The sequence below is a fragment of the Pygoscelis adeliae genome, unplaced genomic scaffold (genome assembly GCF_000699105.1).
Source record: "Pygoscelis adeliae isolate BGI_AS28 unplaced genomic scaffold, ASM69910v1 Scaffold65, whole genome shotgun sequence".
In the NCBI taxonomy this organism is placed as follows: Eukaryota; Metazoa; Chordata; class Aves; order Sphenisciformes; family Spheniscidae; genus Pygoscelis; species Pygoscelis adeliae.
In genome coordinates, this window is record NW_008824864.1 from 767,644 (window position 1) to 786,508 (window position 18,865).

Below are 18,865 nucleotides of genomic sequence, written 5' to 3' on the forward strand. Positions count from 1 at the left end.
AGCCTGGACGGTGCTTATGCCAGCCGCCTGCCCGCGGGCCCGCCTTCTTTCACCGCGGCGCCCTCGGAGTAGAGCGGCGTGAGGGAGCTCACAGGGCAGCGGCTGAAAAGCAGCTAAAATAACTGTTCGCGGCAGAAATGGTCGGGTTTCTGCCTTCCTTCTCCTTAGGGAACTGGGGTTTTTAGCCCAAAGGGCTGCATGGGATTGGATCGGCCCACCGGTGTAGCTGTACAGTAGGTTGTCTCGCTGGGACTGTCAAAATCTCAGCAAATGAAATGCTGCCCTGAAGGCTAAAAGTTTGGGTTCCTTTTACGATTTCTTAGGTGACCTTGATATTTTGGCCGTGGTCTATAAGCATACTCGAGTACTTTTAATTGAGCGATGTGTCTTTTCAAGAAAAAGATGGTTCTGGTTTACTGGATATTTGAGATTTAATTCAAACCAGTGTTCATAAACTGCTTCAAATACGAATTGCGAAAGTAAACTTCCATTGACAAATAGATTCTGGTTAGTGAAGAAGATGAAATTCTGCTGTTCTGGGAGAGAATCCCTGTGCATGCCTGTGTTACACAGGAGCACAGAGCTTTAAGCAGTGCTGCTCAGTCTGGAGGTGTTAACGTGGGCTGTGAAAGCTGTATGGCTCTATTAAGTTGCGTTGTCCTGAGTTACTAAATGTTGCGTTTTGATAGGGCTCCACACCATGTCGAAGGCCCTTTATTGGTTGTGAATCAGTGTGAGGATCTTTAGCCTGCTTTCTTTGAGTCTCATGGATACGCTTAAATCTCAACTTTTTTTTATAGTGTAGTAGTAATTGGGCATATAGCCATAGATGGTGATAATTTGTGACACATCTTGTACAGTTGTGGAACAAGAAGAGATGTACACCACTAAAGGCCTTACCATGTAAGGCAAGCAACAACAGGTGTACACACAAAGATGGGAGAATACAAAACAGTAATTGGATGTTCTTTGTTAGTGTGACACTGATAGCATCATGAAGAGCTTGTCACCAATAATTTTTGCAGAAATAACAGCAAAAAAGCCACAAAGTAGCTGAGAGACATGTATAATTTTTTTTCAGATTAACTTTCTTGTCATTCTTACATGGGTTGATCTGTTTAATAATACTTTTTTCAACAGGTGCTCACAGTGGACTGAAATCTTGTTGCTTTTAGGTTTTATATTGTAAGGACTGAAATGTGTTCCTATCTAAAAGTGACAGGGATAGTGTTAATTCTGTAAATATGAATATTGTGTATTTTTTTTTTTTTACAAACCTTTAGAAAGAGAAGTGTATGTAAGCAAAGCACTGAGGAGTATGGGCCATCAAGCTTTCTCTTTCACCATCTCAGCATACCATGTAGCTTTTTTGCATACTTGAAGGAATCCTGTTGGTTATAAAGAGCCCATTCGTTTTTCTGTGAGTCTGCTTTTCCTAAAAAATAAATTAAATAACAAAACCCTAGTTATTAGAACACTACAAGAATGAAGGTAAGAAGATCATCCAACTGTCTCCCTCAGTGTTATCCTTTACGCTTAAACTTGTAATGAGCTTGGTTAATCTCCACTTTCCAGCTACCCTTTACATAGCTACAGGCTTTATTCTATACAGAATATTCAGTATACACTACTGATTTCATTTGCAAGTTTGTTCCATTGTTGTCATTTAAAAGAATAAAGAAAAAAAAAAACAAACAACCCACCTCTCCAAGAGTTTTGAATGTAAAAACCTAGGGTATGGGCTAGGTTTTTAGTTTGTGTATGTTTGTGTAGTCTATGTCAGATAACATTGTAAGGGTAGCGTGGTAATGTGTTGTAAGATGTGCTGTATTGGAAATCCATTGAAATGGTTGTCTTCGCCTTCCCTGTAATTCTGCAGAAGTATACACAAAGATTTTAGAGGGCAATGTTGAATTAACTGGATGATAGAAAAAGCAGAGAGTGAAGTTAAGTGGTGAATATGGCAGTGATGAGTTGGCATGTTCCTTAAAATTTCAGTTTGAGGTATTATAAAGTTTAATATGAACCTATTGTGTCACTTTTAAAACTGCATGTCAGGTCTTTAGACATTAATTGGATGCCACAGGAGTGTGTACTTCTATTAAACTCCAGCAGATCTTTGGCAAACAGTGTGGGGTTGTTTTTTTTTTGCATGTGTGTTTTTGTTTGGGGTTTTTGTGTTGGTTTTTTTTTTTTTAATGGGTGCTTATCATAGCATGTATTTTCCTTCTTTCTCATAGTTAGTCTCAAGGTCTCTGCTTCAGTAATGGAGAGGCCCTGCATATCTGCCACTTTAAGACAAGATACCATGCCCGGTTTAACTGTTCCTGAGCTTGGACCTATTTTGTAGGAGAGTTGCTTTTTAGGAAGTCTTATACCTACTTGAAGTTTGCGTAGGTAATATCTTATTTTGTCCTGTTTCTATCAACCAATTGGAGTATAGTTTCTAGGCATAGTATATTAATTTGATAAGTACAAGTGTATATGTATGATTGCTTTATTTAGTTAAGTGGGTGTCAAACTACCTTTCAGGACGAAATTGGAGATGTGGTATCGTTTATTGTTCCAATTTGTGGGGTATGGAGAGAAGAGGGATAGACAAACTTTTGGGTAGAGAAATGCTTCCTTCAGGCACTGAAATCTTGCTGGATTTTCTGCTTTGAATTCTGTCAGCTGCTGATCTAACAAAATATAATTTATGTCCAAACATACCCTGTCCTTTTGATCTTCTTAACTACAATGTCAGTGCCACTGCGTAAGTGGTAATACCTAATCATATCCGGATAAAATGTACTCCTTCAGTGTACAAGTGGGATTTTTTTTTCTGTTGTTTCCTAATTTGTTGCATCCGTCATTCTGATATCAAATACTAATCTTGTTTTCATTATGATTCTTGCTACTTAGATTTATATGGGGACTTGCTTATTCTTATTCAGAAAATGCTTATGGCCATGACTTACTAAAAGTTGGAAGGTCAGTTACTGGATTTCTGTTATATCCTCAAGCTAGTTTTCCAATGACAGCTCTTATGGTCTGCTCTTGTCAACAGCCAGATGGCTGTAGTGTGTTCGTGCACTCTGTATTTCATCTGTTCCTTTCTTTTTATGAGCATGGACATGTAGTAGCACTAAACGCTTCTAATTTCAAAAATCTCTTATGAGCAGTTTTTTTCTTGCTTTTGGCTAACTTGGTTGGAGAGGACATATGTTTCTTCTTTTCAAACTCCCCTATTGGAGCTACCTTGTCAATTTATGTCAATATCCTAGTGATGTCCTATTTCCGTGACTTTCAAGTTTTTGTAGCTCCTTGAGAAAAGGAACAGCTTTGAGGCAATATTCTGTGCATCGTGTATCTGGCTCTTTGCATCTCTTCATTCCCCTTCACTCCAGAGCTACGATATAGGAGGATTGCTGCCTCTTCCAACACTTGGGTCTGCTATATTTAGACTGATGTAAAAAGACTGGTTAACTGCATCTAGAGTGATTCTGAGGTCTTTGTCCTGCAGTCCCCAGACCTGGGAGCAGGATGTGGATGTACTCAGGTGGGACCTGCCTGCAGCAAGTATTCTTTATTTGCTTAACCTCTGTGCTTCACCTTATACATCAAGTACTAATGCTAGCCAGTTAAAGTTTACTTGCTGTTTAGGAACCGATAACCTTAGTCTGCTCCTTTCGTGTCTTAGTTTGGTCTTTGACTTTCATCAACAGCTCCCTCAAGCCTGCTGTCCTCTGACCGGTCCAGATGTCTCTGAAATAGCCTGTCAGGAGTCTCGACATGGGACATTTTGCTGAGGAAGATTAGAGAAAATGGATCTGTAATGAGAAAAAAAACATTAACTATGGTTTGAGACTGCTAACTTTTAGCTTATATCACATGCTCTCTCCCGTTTTGTGTTGTAGGCCCTGGCATTTCTGTGTTAGCTGCAGCACCATCTGTGTTGCAGCAGCACCGCCAAGTTCATCATGCGGTGATCCCTCATGGAAGAAGTGGACGATCCTCTGTTAGTGGCATTGTGGCCACTGTCTTTGGGGCTACAGGTTTCCTAGGACGATATGTTGTCAACCGTTTAGGTAATGTTCCACAGCAGCACTAATTAAAAAAAAAAAATTAAGTGTTTAACAAAACTGTAGTTTTTCTTCAGGTTGCAGGATAATTTAGAAGTCTCTGGCATTTTGGATCTTAAAAGTGTTTTGTGTGAGACTTTCATAGTGTTTGGCCTGCTAAAGTGCCAAGATGTGACAGTGAAAACTGGTTTAATCTAGGAAATTTAGAAGCTTTTGAAGATTGCTAAAGTCATTAAAATAAGTCTCCTTCAAGTACTGTTTTGCAGTCTGTAAAATGCAGATCTGAGGAAAGGTACAGCACGTATTTGATTATTCTGGTTTTGGCCTTATTAGGACATTTTACTGAAATGTTTGCAGGAATTTGATTGGAATTCTTTAAAATTGCCTGTTTGAATTTAAGTTGTAGAAAATAACTCTTGCTTTTTTTTCCTTCTCCTTTCCATGCAACTTAAAAAAAGCAAATATCCTTAGATGTGACACATTTTAGGTACTATACCATGTTTATAGCGCACACTGTGATTTTTTTGTTGTTGTTTGTTAACAAGCTTCTTGCAAGCTTCTATATTTTGTCTTACAAGCCCAAACACTCAAATATGTCCCTGCTTAAGAATTCCAATGATGTAGGTTCAAAAACTTACTTCTATTCTACTTTTAGCTTTGCAGATAACTATTCAAGATATCTATGTGTATTTGTTGTGCTTTAATGCTAGGGAAAAAAGGAAGTGTTGTATATTCAGAAATTCATCTACTTAAAGTTATGTAGTAGTTTGAGATAAATGAAACGTTTTTTTGAACGCTTAGGTCGCATTGGATCTCAAGTAATCATACCCTATCGCTGTGATCAGTATGACCTTATGTATCTGCGGCCGATGGGTGACCTGGGGCAACTTCTCTTCTTAGTAAGTCTTTTGCTTTGGCTTTAGATCAAATACAATACCATTGCTATACAAGGAAGTCTGTTAATCATTCTCAAAGTCAGAACTCCAGCTATTGTTTAGCCTCTAAATGGAAATGGTGTGAAAGAGCTTTCTTTGATTATGCCTATTTACACATTATCTCATCTTTTTCCCATTTGATGCTCTGGTTACAGGAGTGGGACTGTAAGGACAAAGACTCTATCCGAAGAGCCGTGGAACACAGCAATGTGGTCATTAATCTTGTTGGAAAGGAATGGGAAACAAAGTAATTTTCCTTTTTTTTCCCCCCCTATATAGATAGATTTGCCCCAGGTATTGGACATTGTAGCCACGTTTTACAGCATATGTTCAGTATGCAGTGACACTGACGTTATTCTTGGCTTCTATGAAAAGGCAAAACTGAAATTTTGCATATAAAAGTTCTTCCATTTCTTTAAATGTTTAACTAGAGTCCTGGTTATGATCTGCTCTTGAAAAGTGCATTCTTTCTATAATTTTCTAGTGTACAGCTTTTGTTCTATCAGAGTTCACTGTGCTGCTTTCATACACCTTACAGATGTTTCATGGGTGCCTTCCTATAGCTGACAGAGGCTCACCAGTTTCTGTGAGCTCGTATTTACATTATTACAGAAGTGGGCTTTTGTCCTGTCGCTTCAGCATAGTGATAAATTGTAGCCTACTAGAATAAGCTATGATCAAGCTTTTCCTATTCTCTGGTAAATGTTAATAAACAGGAATAGCTAATGGAGAGTCCCTAAGATTATGATTAATAACATCATTCCTTGATAGAATTTTGGCACAGACACTATTAGCTACATAAGCATTTTTTTGTGATGTTTTTTAAAAATAGTTCCTTTTTGAAATCCGTTTTAAAAAAATCCCATATTTATTTTAGGTTAAAAGTACCTGTAATATCCTCTTCTTTTTTTTTGTGTGTGTGCGTGCAGTTATGTCCACTTTAATTAAAGCTTTGTGCAGAGCTGCCAGGCAAAAACTGATTAGTTGTGTGGCTTGCCTTTATACGGTACATAATTTTGCTATCGTAGTAGACAGAAACAAATGTAGATATCAGTTTCATCTATGTTTACAAGCCTAATGCCTTTGTTGCTCTTTTTTTGTGAACAGCCATTTGGTGTTCAAATTGTAGAATTAGTAAATTGTATTAATAGAATAGAATTAGTAGTCTCAAACTGTACAATTATTTTTCCTAAAATAGGTGCTTGCCAACAGACATACTATTTCAGCTGCTTCTTGTCTAGTCAAGTATTGTACATAACTTCTGGGAGACACTTTGATTTTGCATTCAAATTCGTAGAGGTACTTTCTTTTTCTGATAGTCACTTAGGTCCTTGTCCTACTGTTGGAGTCTATAACATAATTTACGTGGGGAAGAGCCCACCAATCCTAAAGTAACTTCTGTCTTGTGCATCTGACAAGGTTTTTTGGTTCTTTTTACCTATATCCTGAAGTCTGAAGAAGATACAAAAATGTACAAACCAACCTGTCAAGATTGTTTTGTACTGTTACTAAATTATGAACGTAAGAGTTCAAATGCTTATTGCTGTCAAAACAGAAGAAATTTCTTTGTAATGTGGGAGTGAGGGAAGAAAAGAAAGTCTGTACAGTTGGCCCAAGGACAATGTAATCTCTATTTATCTTTCAGATATGTATTTCATGTGTACTTCCCCTTTAAAATTTCTGGACTCGTATAAAAAGTATGATTTATATAAGGGAGGGTTTCTTTGTTATTGAAAGGGAGTGTGAGGACAACAAAAAGTTTCATTCTAGTTAAAAATGCCCAAACCTTGTCACTTTGGTCAGTTTCAACAGATTCAAAAGCAGAGGAGTCTTGGTACATGTTAAAGACTATTGGACGTTCCAAAACTTACCCCTGTGTTGCACAAATGTTCTTATTATGTATTTTATACGTGTTTGTATCAATGGTGGTGCTGGAATCCTGAGATAAAATTCTATGGTCTGTTAAATATGAGGTCAGACTAACCATTGTAATCATCCCAAAGTCTTTGAAAAACTTAAGCAGGGGGAAAAAAAAAGTAAGATTAGAAGTAGAGATCAGTCAAAAAAAGTAAAGCCTGCCATTAAATACTTTCCTCCTTGCCTAGTATTAGTGTACAGTCTCATCTGTGTATACTATGTTGTTTGAAAACTCCATAGTTACAGGAGGGATGTTGTTTGTTCTTGTGTGTTTCTAAAATCTATTTTTGTGAGTAGAACAGGAGTGATGGTTCCCAGGATCAGATTAGTTATTGAAGGGTCAAAAATAACTTTTTATTTTTAAGGCTTTCTTTAGACTCCAGTGGGATCTGAAGAGCTGTGGGAGTAGATAAGGACAGAGAGAGAGAGGCATTTGGACGAGATGTTTGTTACCCAAAGCAAATGGAAAAGATGGAGCGGGGTGCTTACAAGGACAATATAAAGACATGAGAAGCCAATTCTCTTTCTTGTAGTCTTGGGATAGTTGGAAAGAATTTTGGGATTGTTGCCAGCCTATAGTGTCAGTTCTGCTTGGAGACAGAGCTTCTGTATTGTTCTTGATCAGATGCCAAACTAGATTACAGTCGAACCCCCTAATTTAGGCCCCTTGAATGCCATAAAGTGAGTGGAGTTGTTCTTTCTGCCTGCTTCTCCTTGAAGTCCCTTACAGCTGCTATGAAATGGTTCTAACTGTTCTGTCAATGTAAACTTTTCCATTTGCATAAACACCTGTGTGTTCTTTGGTCTGTTTTTGTCCACTTCTCCAATGCCTAGCACTGGGCACCCTAGCTTAGGCTGCTCAGAATTTTTGAGCTCCTTTGTAGTGTAATGGAGTGCATCAAATCAAGTCAGATTTTGAACAGGTGTAAAAAGACAGCTTTGCTCAGATTTCAAGATGCAGCACATCTCTTAAAAAAAAAAAATGAATCTGTTTTCACTTGGGAAGAGTTTTCTATTTGTCACAAGTGGGCAAGAGAATTTCTCATACTGATTTAATCTTAACAGGTGAAAAAGCAGACAGTACTAAAGCTGTAATTGAAGCTTACTGTTGCATTTCACTTGCCTCTAGTTTTTATTATATGAAGAGTCCCTCATAAAAGGAAACTTTGTTTCTAACAAAGAGCGTGAAGATAGGTTTTTGAAATATATTCAAGTAATACGTAATGATTGCTATCTGGTTGGTAGGCAGCCGCTGTTGATTGCTCTTAAAGTAAAATTTCTTTTTTGCCTTGTTTTAGAAACTTCAATTTTGAAGATGAATTTGTAAATATTCCCACAAGTATTGCGCAGATAACTAGGGAAGCTGGTGTGGAAACACTCATTCATATCTCTCACCTGAATGCTAGCATGAAGAGTCCTTCCAAATACCTCAGGAGTAAAGTAAGTCTGGAATCCTTTTGAATATATTTTTCGAGAGCCTACTTTTTTGTTGGTGGTTTTTTTCCCAACTGGGTCTGTTTGAAGGAAATCAGTGTATGAATTTACTATGGAATGTTTTCTGCAGCTGAGGAATTTTTGAGTTACTGTGCTTATTGGAGCTAGAAATCCTCCTTAGTACTTCATGTGCTTTGAAGGGAAATAGATCTTGTATTCCTAAAAACTTGTCCTCTCTTCTCTCCTTGAATATCTTCACATCTAAAATTTCTGTCATTAAGAAAGAGGAGCTAGTTTGATGGTTTGGGATCAGATATCAGGCCTAATATCTAAGGCTGGAATGACCTAGCAAAGTAAGTAGTTGATGCCAAAATGAATGCTTCAAAGACAGATGAGTATCACTATTACAGGCCCTTGGATTAGGATTGTTACCTGCTCTTGTAGCAAAAAAAAAAATTAAAATCTCGTTTTGGTATTCTATTATTTTTTTCCTTATTAGGAGGTATAATTTTCTATTACTGATTTTCTCTCTTTAATATAGCTATTGTCCCAGTTTCAGCTATTTTTGTTTTGTTTGAGCTCACTGTACTCTGCCTTGTCTTTAGTATAAAAATTTTTTAAAACCAGGGTTAAAATTTGGTAGCTCTCAGTGTGTAACAACTCCATAGGATAGTTAGGCCTTCCTGTATTGGCCAGTCCCATGTGGAAAGTGGATAGCTGCCACTGAAATTTCTAACGGTACTTAAGCAGTTCTTGGAGTGTTCTGATAATGTAGTAGGGGTTATGTAAACCTTCTGTTTTCTTCCAAGCTCTGGTCTGACATAAGCAAGAGAAGTACTTAGGTTAGGCTTCTTCCTTTTTGAACTTTGTCACTTCACTAGTGAGGCTGTATTGTATCTCAAATAGAAGACATGACCTACATGTTTATGGGACTTTTGGGACGTTCTGTGACACCTTTATCTTAGCATAGCATCTCAAAGATCAAATGGCTCAGATATAAATAATTTTTGTGCTACTCATGGTGTCATTTCTTTCAGTGCTGTAGTCAGGATACATTAAGCTCTGAAAAGGCATCCTCTTCTGGTCTGTTCAGAATGGATCTAATGAATGTGTTCATTTTAATTGAATGATAGGCTGTTGGAGAGAAAGCAGTGAGGGAAGAATTTCCAGATGCTATAATTTTGAAGCCCTCTGAGATGTTTGGGAGAGAGGACCGATTTCTCAATCATTATGCAAGTAGGTACTCTTGAAATAATAAAACCATGTATGATTTGTATACGTGTCTGTAGAGAACAGAGGGGAAAATGTGATTTGCTTTTGAAAAGCAGAGAGGTATGTTTTGATCAGAAATGTACTGTATTTTGTTAGCTGGAGGTGTGTTACGGGAAGCATAATAAATTTTCATCTCATGACTGAATTCTTTCTGAATCTAGTTAGACTTTGCTGGTTTGTTTTTTTTTTTTTTTTTTTGGGGGGGGGGGGGGGGATGTGTACTGGATTTTTATTTAGATTGTTCTGTGTTAAGGTCTGGTCATCTTAACCCTCGAAGTAGTTTACCCTGAAAGTAGTTTTTCAAGTTGGTAATGCTCAAATGTAAAAATTGACCTGAGTTGTTCTGGGCTCAGAAGCAACAGTAATGCCTGTGATGTATCACCAACAAAATTGCTAGACAGGGTAGAGTGGAATCTGTTTCTGTCTTGCAAAGTTGAGATATCTCTGAACCACTCTAAGTAAACAGTAAATACAGCCTTCCCATCATCGTTAATAAGAAAACTAAATTTGCGTTGAAAACAGCGCTACTGGAATTGGATGGTAATTCTTCCCAATTCTATTTTGTTTTTTTTAAAGTTGTCAGTTTTCAGAAGAGATCCACACTCAGTATAGTGCAAAATATATTGGTTATTTTCTTACTGAAAGGATTCACAGATTTTATTCTCAAGTTATGTATGTGTCTTTCTATCAGACATGCGCTGGTTCGGTGGTGTGCCTCTTATTTCTCTTGGCAAAAAAACAGTGAAGCAACCGGTATATGTAAGTTTTCAATAAAACAAGACAATCCCAAATCCTCTGTGGGGGTGTGTGTGTTGGGCTTTCTTCTTTTCCCCCTGGAAATCATTTCTTAAAGATGAGTGTGTGCATGCATTACTGTTTTCTATTGGTAATTGTCTGAATTTGTTTCTCACAGGTGGTTGATGTAGCAAAGGCAATTATTAATGCAGTGAAGGATCCCGATGCTAAAGGAAAAACATACGCCTTGGCTGGGTAGGTTACTTTTCTGATTCTAATTATCTGAAGTACTTCTTTTTGGTGTCATTTTTTGGCATGCTGCACAGTACATTTAATTTCTCCATCCATGCACACAGTTTGAGCTGCAATAAATTCCACCTCCTTTTTGGGAGGAAAAATGACTCAAGCTGTTATTGTGAGTACTCTGAAAATCCTAGTTTGGGCCCCTTTGCATTTAATGTTATGTATGTGCACACAAAGAAATAGGCAGTCTTGGGAAACATGCTAGACAACATAGATTTGGAGAAAATTCTGCTAAAGCTGTGTGGAAACCACCTGGAATTAGAATGGATAGAGATAGTGAATCTTCTGGAATATTTTGTGTGCAGAAGCTCGAAGTCAGAATAGTTCATTAGCATTAAGAATAAATAACGTGGCAAATGCCAAGGTAATGGGTCCATGTTTTGATACTGTAACGTAGCACTGGAACTGGTCTTCATTCATATATGTGGTAAAAGGAACATTAGATTCATTGATAGAGAAAACAGTTGCTAATTAGTCAAGATACAAATGATGCTGAAGAGCTCTCTTTTTTTTCTATTGCATGCATATCTCTGTCTTCCCCCCTTATACACTGAAAATGTGCGTAGTACCTGGATTTTGCAAAAGGCTTATCTGAGATTACATAGTTTTTTCCGTGTTCGTTTTGTGATGCTGTTGCAGTGACAGCTCTTTATTCCCGTAGTGCAGAGATCATTGCTGGTTCGTCTTTTACTCATGTCTTTTACTCGTGTTCACTTTCTTCAGTGCTGTAACTGAGCTGTTGAGGAAGATGTTATCCTGGCAGCTAGGCTAGGTGTGCTGTATGCTGGTGTTCTGGAAAAGGCAGCAAGTAGGTCTTCAACTTGTTTTGGATCGTGCTGAGGAACTTCTGCTCAAAAACTAGCAAAATAAGAGAAAGAAGCTAACAATGGTCTGAAAGGACTACTAACAGCAGCAATAAGGTTATTAAGTAACTTGAGGTTGCTTTCAAAGCACTGGGATGATACGAAGTGTCACGCTAAAGAACAAGTGGAAACAAATGCTAGGCAGCCATTCAAAACCACTTTTTTTATCAAAGAGAATAGATATGTAGGTGTCAGATGGACACAAATAATGCAAAACCACAAAATGTGATGAAATTAGACCTTTGAGTGACTATCTTATCTCTTGGGGGCAAACTTGAAGATGGATCAATATGTACCCAAAGCCGCCTGCCACAAAAGGAAGGAGGGGCGCCTGTTTTTAGGTTCATTGCTGTCTCAGCAGAAGCAACTGCTCCAACAGCAGGATAAATTGAGAATTGCACACTAAATAGAACACTGCAGCCAAATGGAAGGGCAACTGGCTGAACTTTGAATGTATTCTTGCAGTTTCAAAGTGTCATTTTTTTGGCAATTTACAGAAGGCCAGGAGTTCAGTGCCCAGGTTTCAGAGGCAGGAATTCAAGCAAGTATGCCAGGCTCTCACTGCAGGGAATACACTTTCAGGCATATAACAATGACTGAAAAGACTTTGAATAAATGATGGTCTAAACTGAAGATCTAAATCAGTGTTGGAAAACCAAAGGAACTCTGCAGTATAACCCTTGACTGAAGCTGTATGAGGCACTTTTTTATTTTTTTAAAAGGAGTTACCAGTTTGAGTTTAAAATACTAATTTTGTAAAAGAGCATTCTATTTCTGTGGTTTTGGTGGTGGGTTTTTTTTGGTGTGGGTTTTTTGTTTTGTTTTTGTTGTTCCTTCCTACTATACGGTGGAATAGAGTTTTAACTATGACAGCTAGTGGTATCATTGCTATTTCTGAATGACTGAAGATTTGTTATGGTTTTTTACCTGTTCGCCTCTTTCCCCCATGGCACTGCTTTTGCTTCATCCACTCGTTAAATCTTCTGTCCTGAATGCTAGTGCTCTCTAGAGCTTGCTGTCTGCTAGTATTGTGGCTAATGTAATGACACTTCAATGTGATTCTATTCTTGGTGAAGTTGTATTGTTGGTAATTCATAAAGGAACAAGCAGTATTTATCTTTATTTTTACATTTTTAAGTTTGGCTATACTACACATCCTTACATGGCTCTTACATATCAGGATAAAAGTGAAATTGGCTTATACTACCTTTGGATAGGCATGAGGATGTTAAAGTGTAAGGGCAAAAAATCTGGTAAAAAAAACCTGCTAATAGCTAATGAAAACAAAGGGAGGTTTTCTTTTTTTTTTTCAGCTGAGTAAGTAAATTTGACATTTACCACTTTCTGCTGTGTTTCTCTTGTAAGTTCTATTAACAGAAGAAAACTTAACATGTTGTTTTAATGGTAGTCCTTTAGTGTAACTTCATAAATGCAGATCTCTCAGGTTCTATAATCCAGCCACCTGGATGAAGTTGATAAGGAGTTTCGAGTGTTGAATTCTTTTGAATTCTCCCAAATATACTACCTTTAAGTATATCTATTAGAATGTTTTGCCCTAATTTGCTTTTACAAACTAAAGTAGTAGTAATTTGGGGTTCTGTCTTTTTTCCAGCATTTATCAACACATTTTGTTTGTGGTTATTAGCATTGCTGTTCTTTCTGAAGAACATGTCAATTGAAGGCTCAGTTTTCATGCGTGCAACCTCAGACCTTGATATCTTTGAGATCTTGGGTTTATCAAACTGAAATTCATGTTCTTTGTACCATAGTCTTGGATTTTTGGACTGTGTGAAGTTTTGCATACTTAGACAGTCTTACTCTAGCATGGTTTCACTTTTGGGGAGGTTTAGATTCCAACAGTAATTCAGTGTCTCCTATTCTTTAAAAAAAAAAAAAAAAAAAAAAGGAGACTGAAGATAAAAAAAACCTAGAGAGTCTTATTTTTAGGAGGCTCCTACCTGGGAAGTAATCAGTCTCAAGATGACTGTCATGTCACTGAGGTCTCTGCCTTAGCTGAAAAAGTATAGCAAATCGTTAGGAGACACGCACTTTTGGTGTGTTCATTGCTGCTTTGATCATGATCAGCAGGATGTAATTTTGAAGGTTGAAACACCAAGTGACACACCGGAGTTCAGCAGTGTGCTTGTGTGTTGTCGTGAAGGTTTTCAGAATGTTTTGGAATACCCGCAAGTTGCCTTGAAAGCCAAAGGCGATACATGTTTCAGTCTGAGCCATCTATAGAGTATTAAAATGCTAAGGCAAAGTCTGAACAAAAAAGGAATGGGAACTCCTAATGGTATGTTTCTCTTAAACTACTGCAGGTGTGCAGGAGACTGACTGCTTCCTTCCCTCCATCTTGAGAGGGGGAATGCATTCTTCTGGGGGAAATTTATCTTAGTTTCTTCCTCTTGCTTTTGAAGAGAACAGTATGTTCTTAGTTGAGCAAAGGCAAGTGAATCAATTTCCTTGCAGCCATTTGCTACCAAAGATGGGATGTCTTGTTAACAAACCTTTCTTAATTTTACCATTTGCTTTCTGGCTTCCTTCTATTACAAACTGCCAAGTGGGCTTGTACGAATTCAGTCCTGTCCCAGCACTGAAAATCTTGTATGCAGAATTTGAGTCAGCATGGAGGGGGCACATTAAAGGTGTGCTTTAAAAGTACACAAAATACACTTTATTCAGTATGATTGTGGTGGGTTAGCCTTGGCCAGCAGCCAGACGCCCACCCAGCTGTCACTCCCCCTCCTCAACAGGACAGCAGGAGAAAATAGTATGAAAAGCTGATGGGTTGAGAAAAAGACAGGGAGATTGCTTGCCAGTTACTGTCATGGGCCAGACAGACTCGACTTGAGAAAAATTAATTTAATTTACTGTCAATTAAAATAGATTTGAATAGTGTGAAATAAAGACAAAAAAAGTAAAACACCACCTTCGCCCCTCCACCCTCTTCTAAGGCTCAACTTCAGTCCTTCACTCCCAACTCCTCTACCCCCTCTCCCTGAGCAGCGCAGGGGGATCGGGATCAGTGGGTTATGGGGTCAGTCCATAACCACTCCTCTCTGCCGCTCCTTCCTCTTCACACTTTTCCCCAGCTCCAGCATGGGCCATTCCACAGGCTGCAGTCCTTCAGGATAAACCTGCTCCAGCGTGGGCTCTCCATGAGCCACAGGGGAATCTGTGCTTGGGTGCCTGGAACACCACCTCCTGCTCTCACCTTGGTGTCTGCAGGGCTGTTTCTCACGCTTTTTTCCTCACTCCTCTCTGCCTGTGTTGCATTTTTGCCCTTCCTTAAATGTGTTTTCCCAGAGGTGCCACCGTCTTGTCTGAGGGGCTCAGGTGCGCCCTGCGGTGGGTCCACTGGAGCTAGCTGTGCCCGGCACAAGGCAGCCCCGACCTCTCCACATAGGCTGCTCCTGCAGCCACCTCCGCCAGTGCCTGGACACTGGCACCCAACACAGTGACAAAACAATTTTGCAATTTGTGACTCACACTGTTACCATCACTGATGTCAGATGATATGTTTTTCTAATTTAATCTCTCTTTATTTCAAACAGTACAGAATCTGGAGAGCCAAAATTTGTTCCCCTCTTGTGAGGAAAATGACAAATCTGGTAAATCATTTAGATTGAAGAAAACAGGCCCTTGGTAGGCTTGGGGGTGGAGGGCTTTAAAATTTTTGTCTCTTGCTGCAAATATTTAAGTATATCGAACTTACCTATAATGTTTGTTGCTTTTTCTTTCAGACCTAACCGATACCTCCTTTACGACATGGTAGAATACATCTACGCAGTTTGCTTTCGAACCTTTCTTCCCTATCCGCTTCCACGTCCTCTCTACCAGTAAGTGGGACCCTTCCTTCAGTAAGGGCTTGGGATCCACCAGGTGGCACAGAAGCATAGATAACTGTTTCATTGGTTAGATAATATTGCCAGTTGTTATTTAACATGGTAGGATTGTAGAAACTGGCTTTCCCTAGGTACTAGTAGCTAGCTTTGAGTCTTCTGCTCAGGCAGAGGCCTGCATTTGATGAGCTAGGGTATGAAAGGTGTACTTGTAATAAACGTAACATAACTATTTATTCCAGAGTCATTGAAAGGCTTTGCTGAGTTAAGAAGTAGCAAAAGGTCCTAAGTAGAGACAATCAGTAGCAAACTAAATGAACTTTTAATAGTACCACAGGGAAAATCTGTGTGTATGTTGCTGACTGTAGGCCCTGACAGATTTTTCTGCAGCAGCTTGAGATATTGCTATTGTCAGCTGTCCTTCCAGTCTGATGAGCACGGCCACCCTGGAAGCAGACTTGGGGTAAGGGTAGGTATGGGTATTGATTGACTTTCTAGTTCAGTCCTTTGAACTGATTTGAGACAGTGTTGGAGGTAAGTTTGTACTGAGGTTTTGGCCTGGGAATTTGAGCAGTGCAGTTGTGAGCAAGCATTTCTTTGTCTGCGATATGAGGGCAGTAACATCTTTAGAAGATGGTAAAAAATTGGGAGATAAGGAGGGAAAGATGTAGCATCACTTCAGTTGACTAGTGGATGGACTGCGAAGGCTTTTGATGCACTGAGCTTCTTCTGCAGCTGTATATTTTGGCCTCGGGGCACTGAGGGTAGAAGCTCAATTGCAGCTACTGAGTAATAGTGCATGAAAAAGTGCAGTGTAAATCTGAGCCTGGGCCTAGTCCTTAAGGCATAATCGCATCCTTTCGAAGAGCTACCTCAAACAGTAAACACCGTTCCAGAAGTTGCCCTCGGCATGGTTGAGATGTGTTAGCGTTTGGGGTGCTGGTCCTCCTCAATTTTAGTACAATGCAAACTAATAAGCTAAAAAAGTCACCAACGTTAGAACCCTCCTACCAATCTGCTAATAGGATTGGACACTGGATTCATGTAACTGATGATGAATAATGCTAGAACAACATCTTCAACTGTTGTGGCTGTTTCTGAATTGGCTGTAGAGGCATCGGGTTAACATGGCTCAGCTGACACAGAGCGGCTTGTTAAAAAGTAGCTATGTGGGTGCTTATTAGTTTTATTCACATTTGCTGCAGTCCATGTTATGCTTTTTTCTTTATGGGCTAAACGAAGTGATATTTCGTATTTTTGAGAAAAGAGGGCATCTAAAAGGCAGATAAGCCTAGTTCTGTTTATGTGCAGTAACTTAGTAACACCCTAGTCTGCCAGGTGAGCACTTCAGTAAGAGATTCTACCTTGAATACTGTTGGTCCTGAGATGCTGAGCAAGAGCTGTAGTGTTATTTTCTTTTCTCTGCCAGATTTTCTTTCTTTCAAGGGAAACTTCATTTCTGGAAACTGCGAATGTACTAATCCTTATCCTTTTTATAGATGCAGATTGCTCCAGATTCCATCATCTTGTTTGTACGGCTGTTAACTCATTTAGTTGTCAGCAAGCATGTTTTCTCATGGAGGCATTGAATCAAACTTTGTGACTAATTGGATTACTGCCTACACTATTAGGGAACAGAGTTTGGAGGAAAGGCAGGGGCAAGACTGAACCCTCTGGTGTGTGGGGAATTGGACGTGGAGGTTTACTTTCCCCGATCACTAACGCTCATTTTTACTTCTAGATATCTGCTCCTCCATTCCCTTCCAAACTAAAAGAATAGGAGATCTAATAATTCGGTAGCAAACAGTTAAAGTTACCAGAAACACAACTAAGAACTTGCTGGCTGGCATGTTCACTGCTTTAATGAATTCATAGCTTGCAAGAACAGCTACAGAATAAGCTCTTGCTCACTGTCTATTAAGTGTGAAATATTTTTACCAGTTCTTGTTTTCTTCTGTGCATCTGGATAATGACTATACTTTTGCAATACTCTTTCTGATTACAGTTTAGTTGCAAGATTCTTTGAGATTAATCCATTTGAACCATGGTTAACACGAGACAAAGTGGACCGGGTAAGTGTAGGACAATCCACAAATTCTTCTTGGGAAGTGTTTCATTGTGTATTTGTAACTTGTAGTTTTACATTCAAGGAGTGCTGAAGTGTGTGTACATCATGTGGTGTAGTATTTCAGTCAGTTCAATGGCTAGAGTTTGATTATACAGAATTGCTTTCAGACTGTTTGGATACTACAAAAATTTAAATTTTAAAAGGTGTCTGTATATGACCTTCCTCAAAAATGGTTACGGTTCCTGCCATACAATTGCTGCAGCTACTTGTTCTGCAATCTCGCTCTTAGCTTACTTGTCCAGACCTGTTACAGTGACAAGGGGATACGCTGTCAAAGCAGCCTGGAGATTTCCTCTGGTGTAGTCTTACAAAGACTTAGTAAGAGGGAGGGACTAACAGAAATTTTTTTTAAAAGGCATAATGATGATGTAGTTTTTCCACTAGCATTGGTGGAGGAAGAATAGTTAACATACTTCTCTACGTTTAAGAAAGCAGTTGAAACAATTGGTGAGAGGGTTATGTAGCAAGAAGTAACATGATGGGGGTGGGGAAAGGGCCCAACCTTCTTAAGTGTTAAAAGTGGTCAAGGTGGCATGCTTCGCTGTGCCCCCGCCCCCCTCCCCCAAAACACATGCTATTGAAAATAGCAAAACCAAAGTAGAGAATGGATGTGCAATGTGCAGCTAAGTGATGGGGAGGGTGCTCCCCACTTTTAGGTTAACTAGTGAGTTTATGTACCTCTAGATGCATTAAAATCACTTATACCATCCAGATAATGGGGTTTTTAACAACTCAAGTTGAACTGACAGCGCTGGATACAGCCCAAATTCTTGCTTAACATTAGAGTGCATTTCTCGTGAACATGTTGCAACTTCATGTTTATTCCTAACTTCTCAGAGTGTCTAAGTGGGGGTGGAGAAATAACTTGCAAAAAACCAACTGCAAGTGAGGAAAAAATGGGATTTAGCAAGTATTAATATCAAAACTGTTGGCATATGTGTAGTAGGTTAGCAAAGATAGTCATGTACTCTGACAGTCTCTAAGCTTGCTGCTCTCTGAAGGTTGCGGGTACTCTCCCAACTATTTTGCAGAGTTGGAGTTTTAATGCCTTTTGTTATGATGCGGTATCAATAGCCTATTTTGACCTAATTGTCCCCAAATTAATTGGAGGTAGGGTACTACTGTGAATCTGGGAGAACCGGATCCTATACTTAGAGCTGCTTACTGAATAGCTGTAAGCAATTAATTTCTGTGTTTACATTTTTCCATCTGTGAAATATTCCACAGAGTATTTCCTATTCTGTTTGAAAATAACTGTGAAAAACTGTGGACAGTATGTGTAATAGAGGAGGTAAGCTTATTCACAGTCTAGTGCAAAACTCCCCCCCCCCCCCCACACACACAACCACCACCCCACACACAAGAGACA

At 39.0% G+C, this 18,865-nt stretch overlaps 1 protein-coding gene across 1 annotated transcript in view; it reads left to right on the forward strand.

Annotated features, from left to right (window-relative positions):
• NDUFA9 (NADH dehydrogenase (ubiquinone) 1 alpha subcomplex, 9, 39kDa) overlaps positions 1-18,865 on the forward strand; it is a 25,622-nt gene that overhangs the window by 5,124 nt on the left and 1,633 nt on the right. The window contains exons 2-11 of the mRNA XM_009324362.1: positions 3-78; positions 3,900-4,070; positions 4,866-4,963; positions 5,155-5,246; positions 8,215-8,356; positions 9,484-9,586; positions 10,314-10,381; positions 10,536-10,612; positions 15,270-15,365; positions 17,374-17,440. Of these exons, the coding sequence (XP_009322637.1) occupies positions 3-78; positions 3,900-4,070; positions 4,866-4,963; positions 5,155-5,246; positions 8,215-8,356; positions 9,484-9,586; positions 10,314-10,381; positions 10,536-10,612; positions 15,270-15,365; positions 17,374-17,440 (990 nt within the window). The remainder of the gene's footprint in view (positions 1-2; positions 79-3,899; positions 4,071-4,865; positions 4,964-5,154; positions 5,247-8,214; positions 8,357-9,483; positions 9,587-10,313; positions 10,382-10,535; positions 10,613-15,269; positions 15,366-17,373; positions 17,441-18,865) is intronic.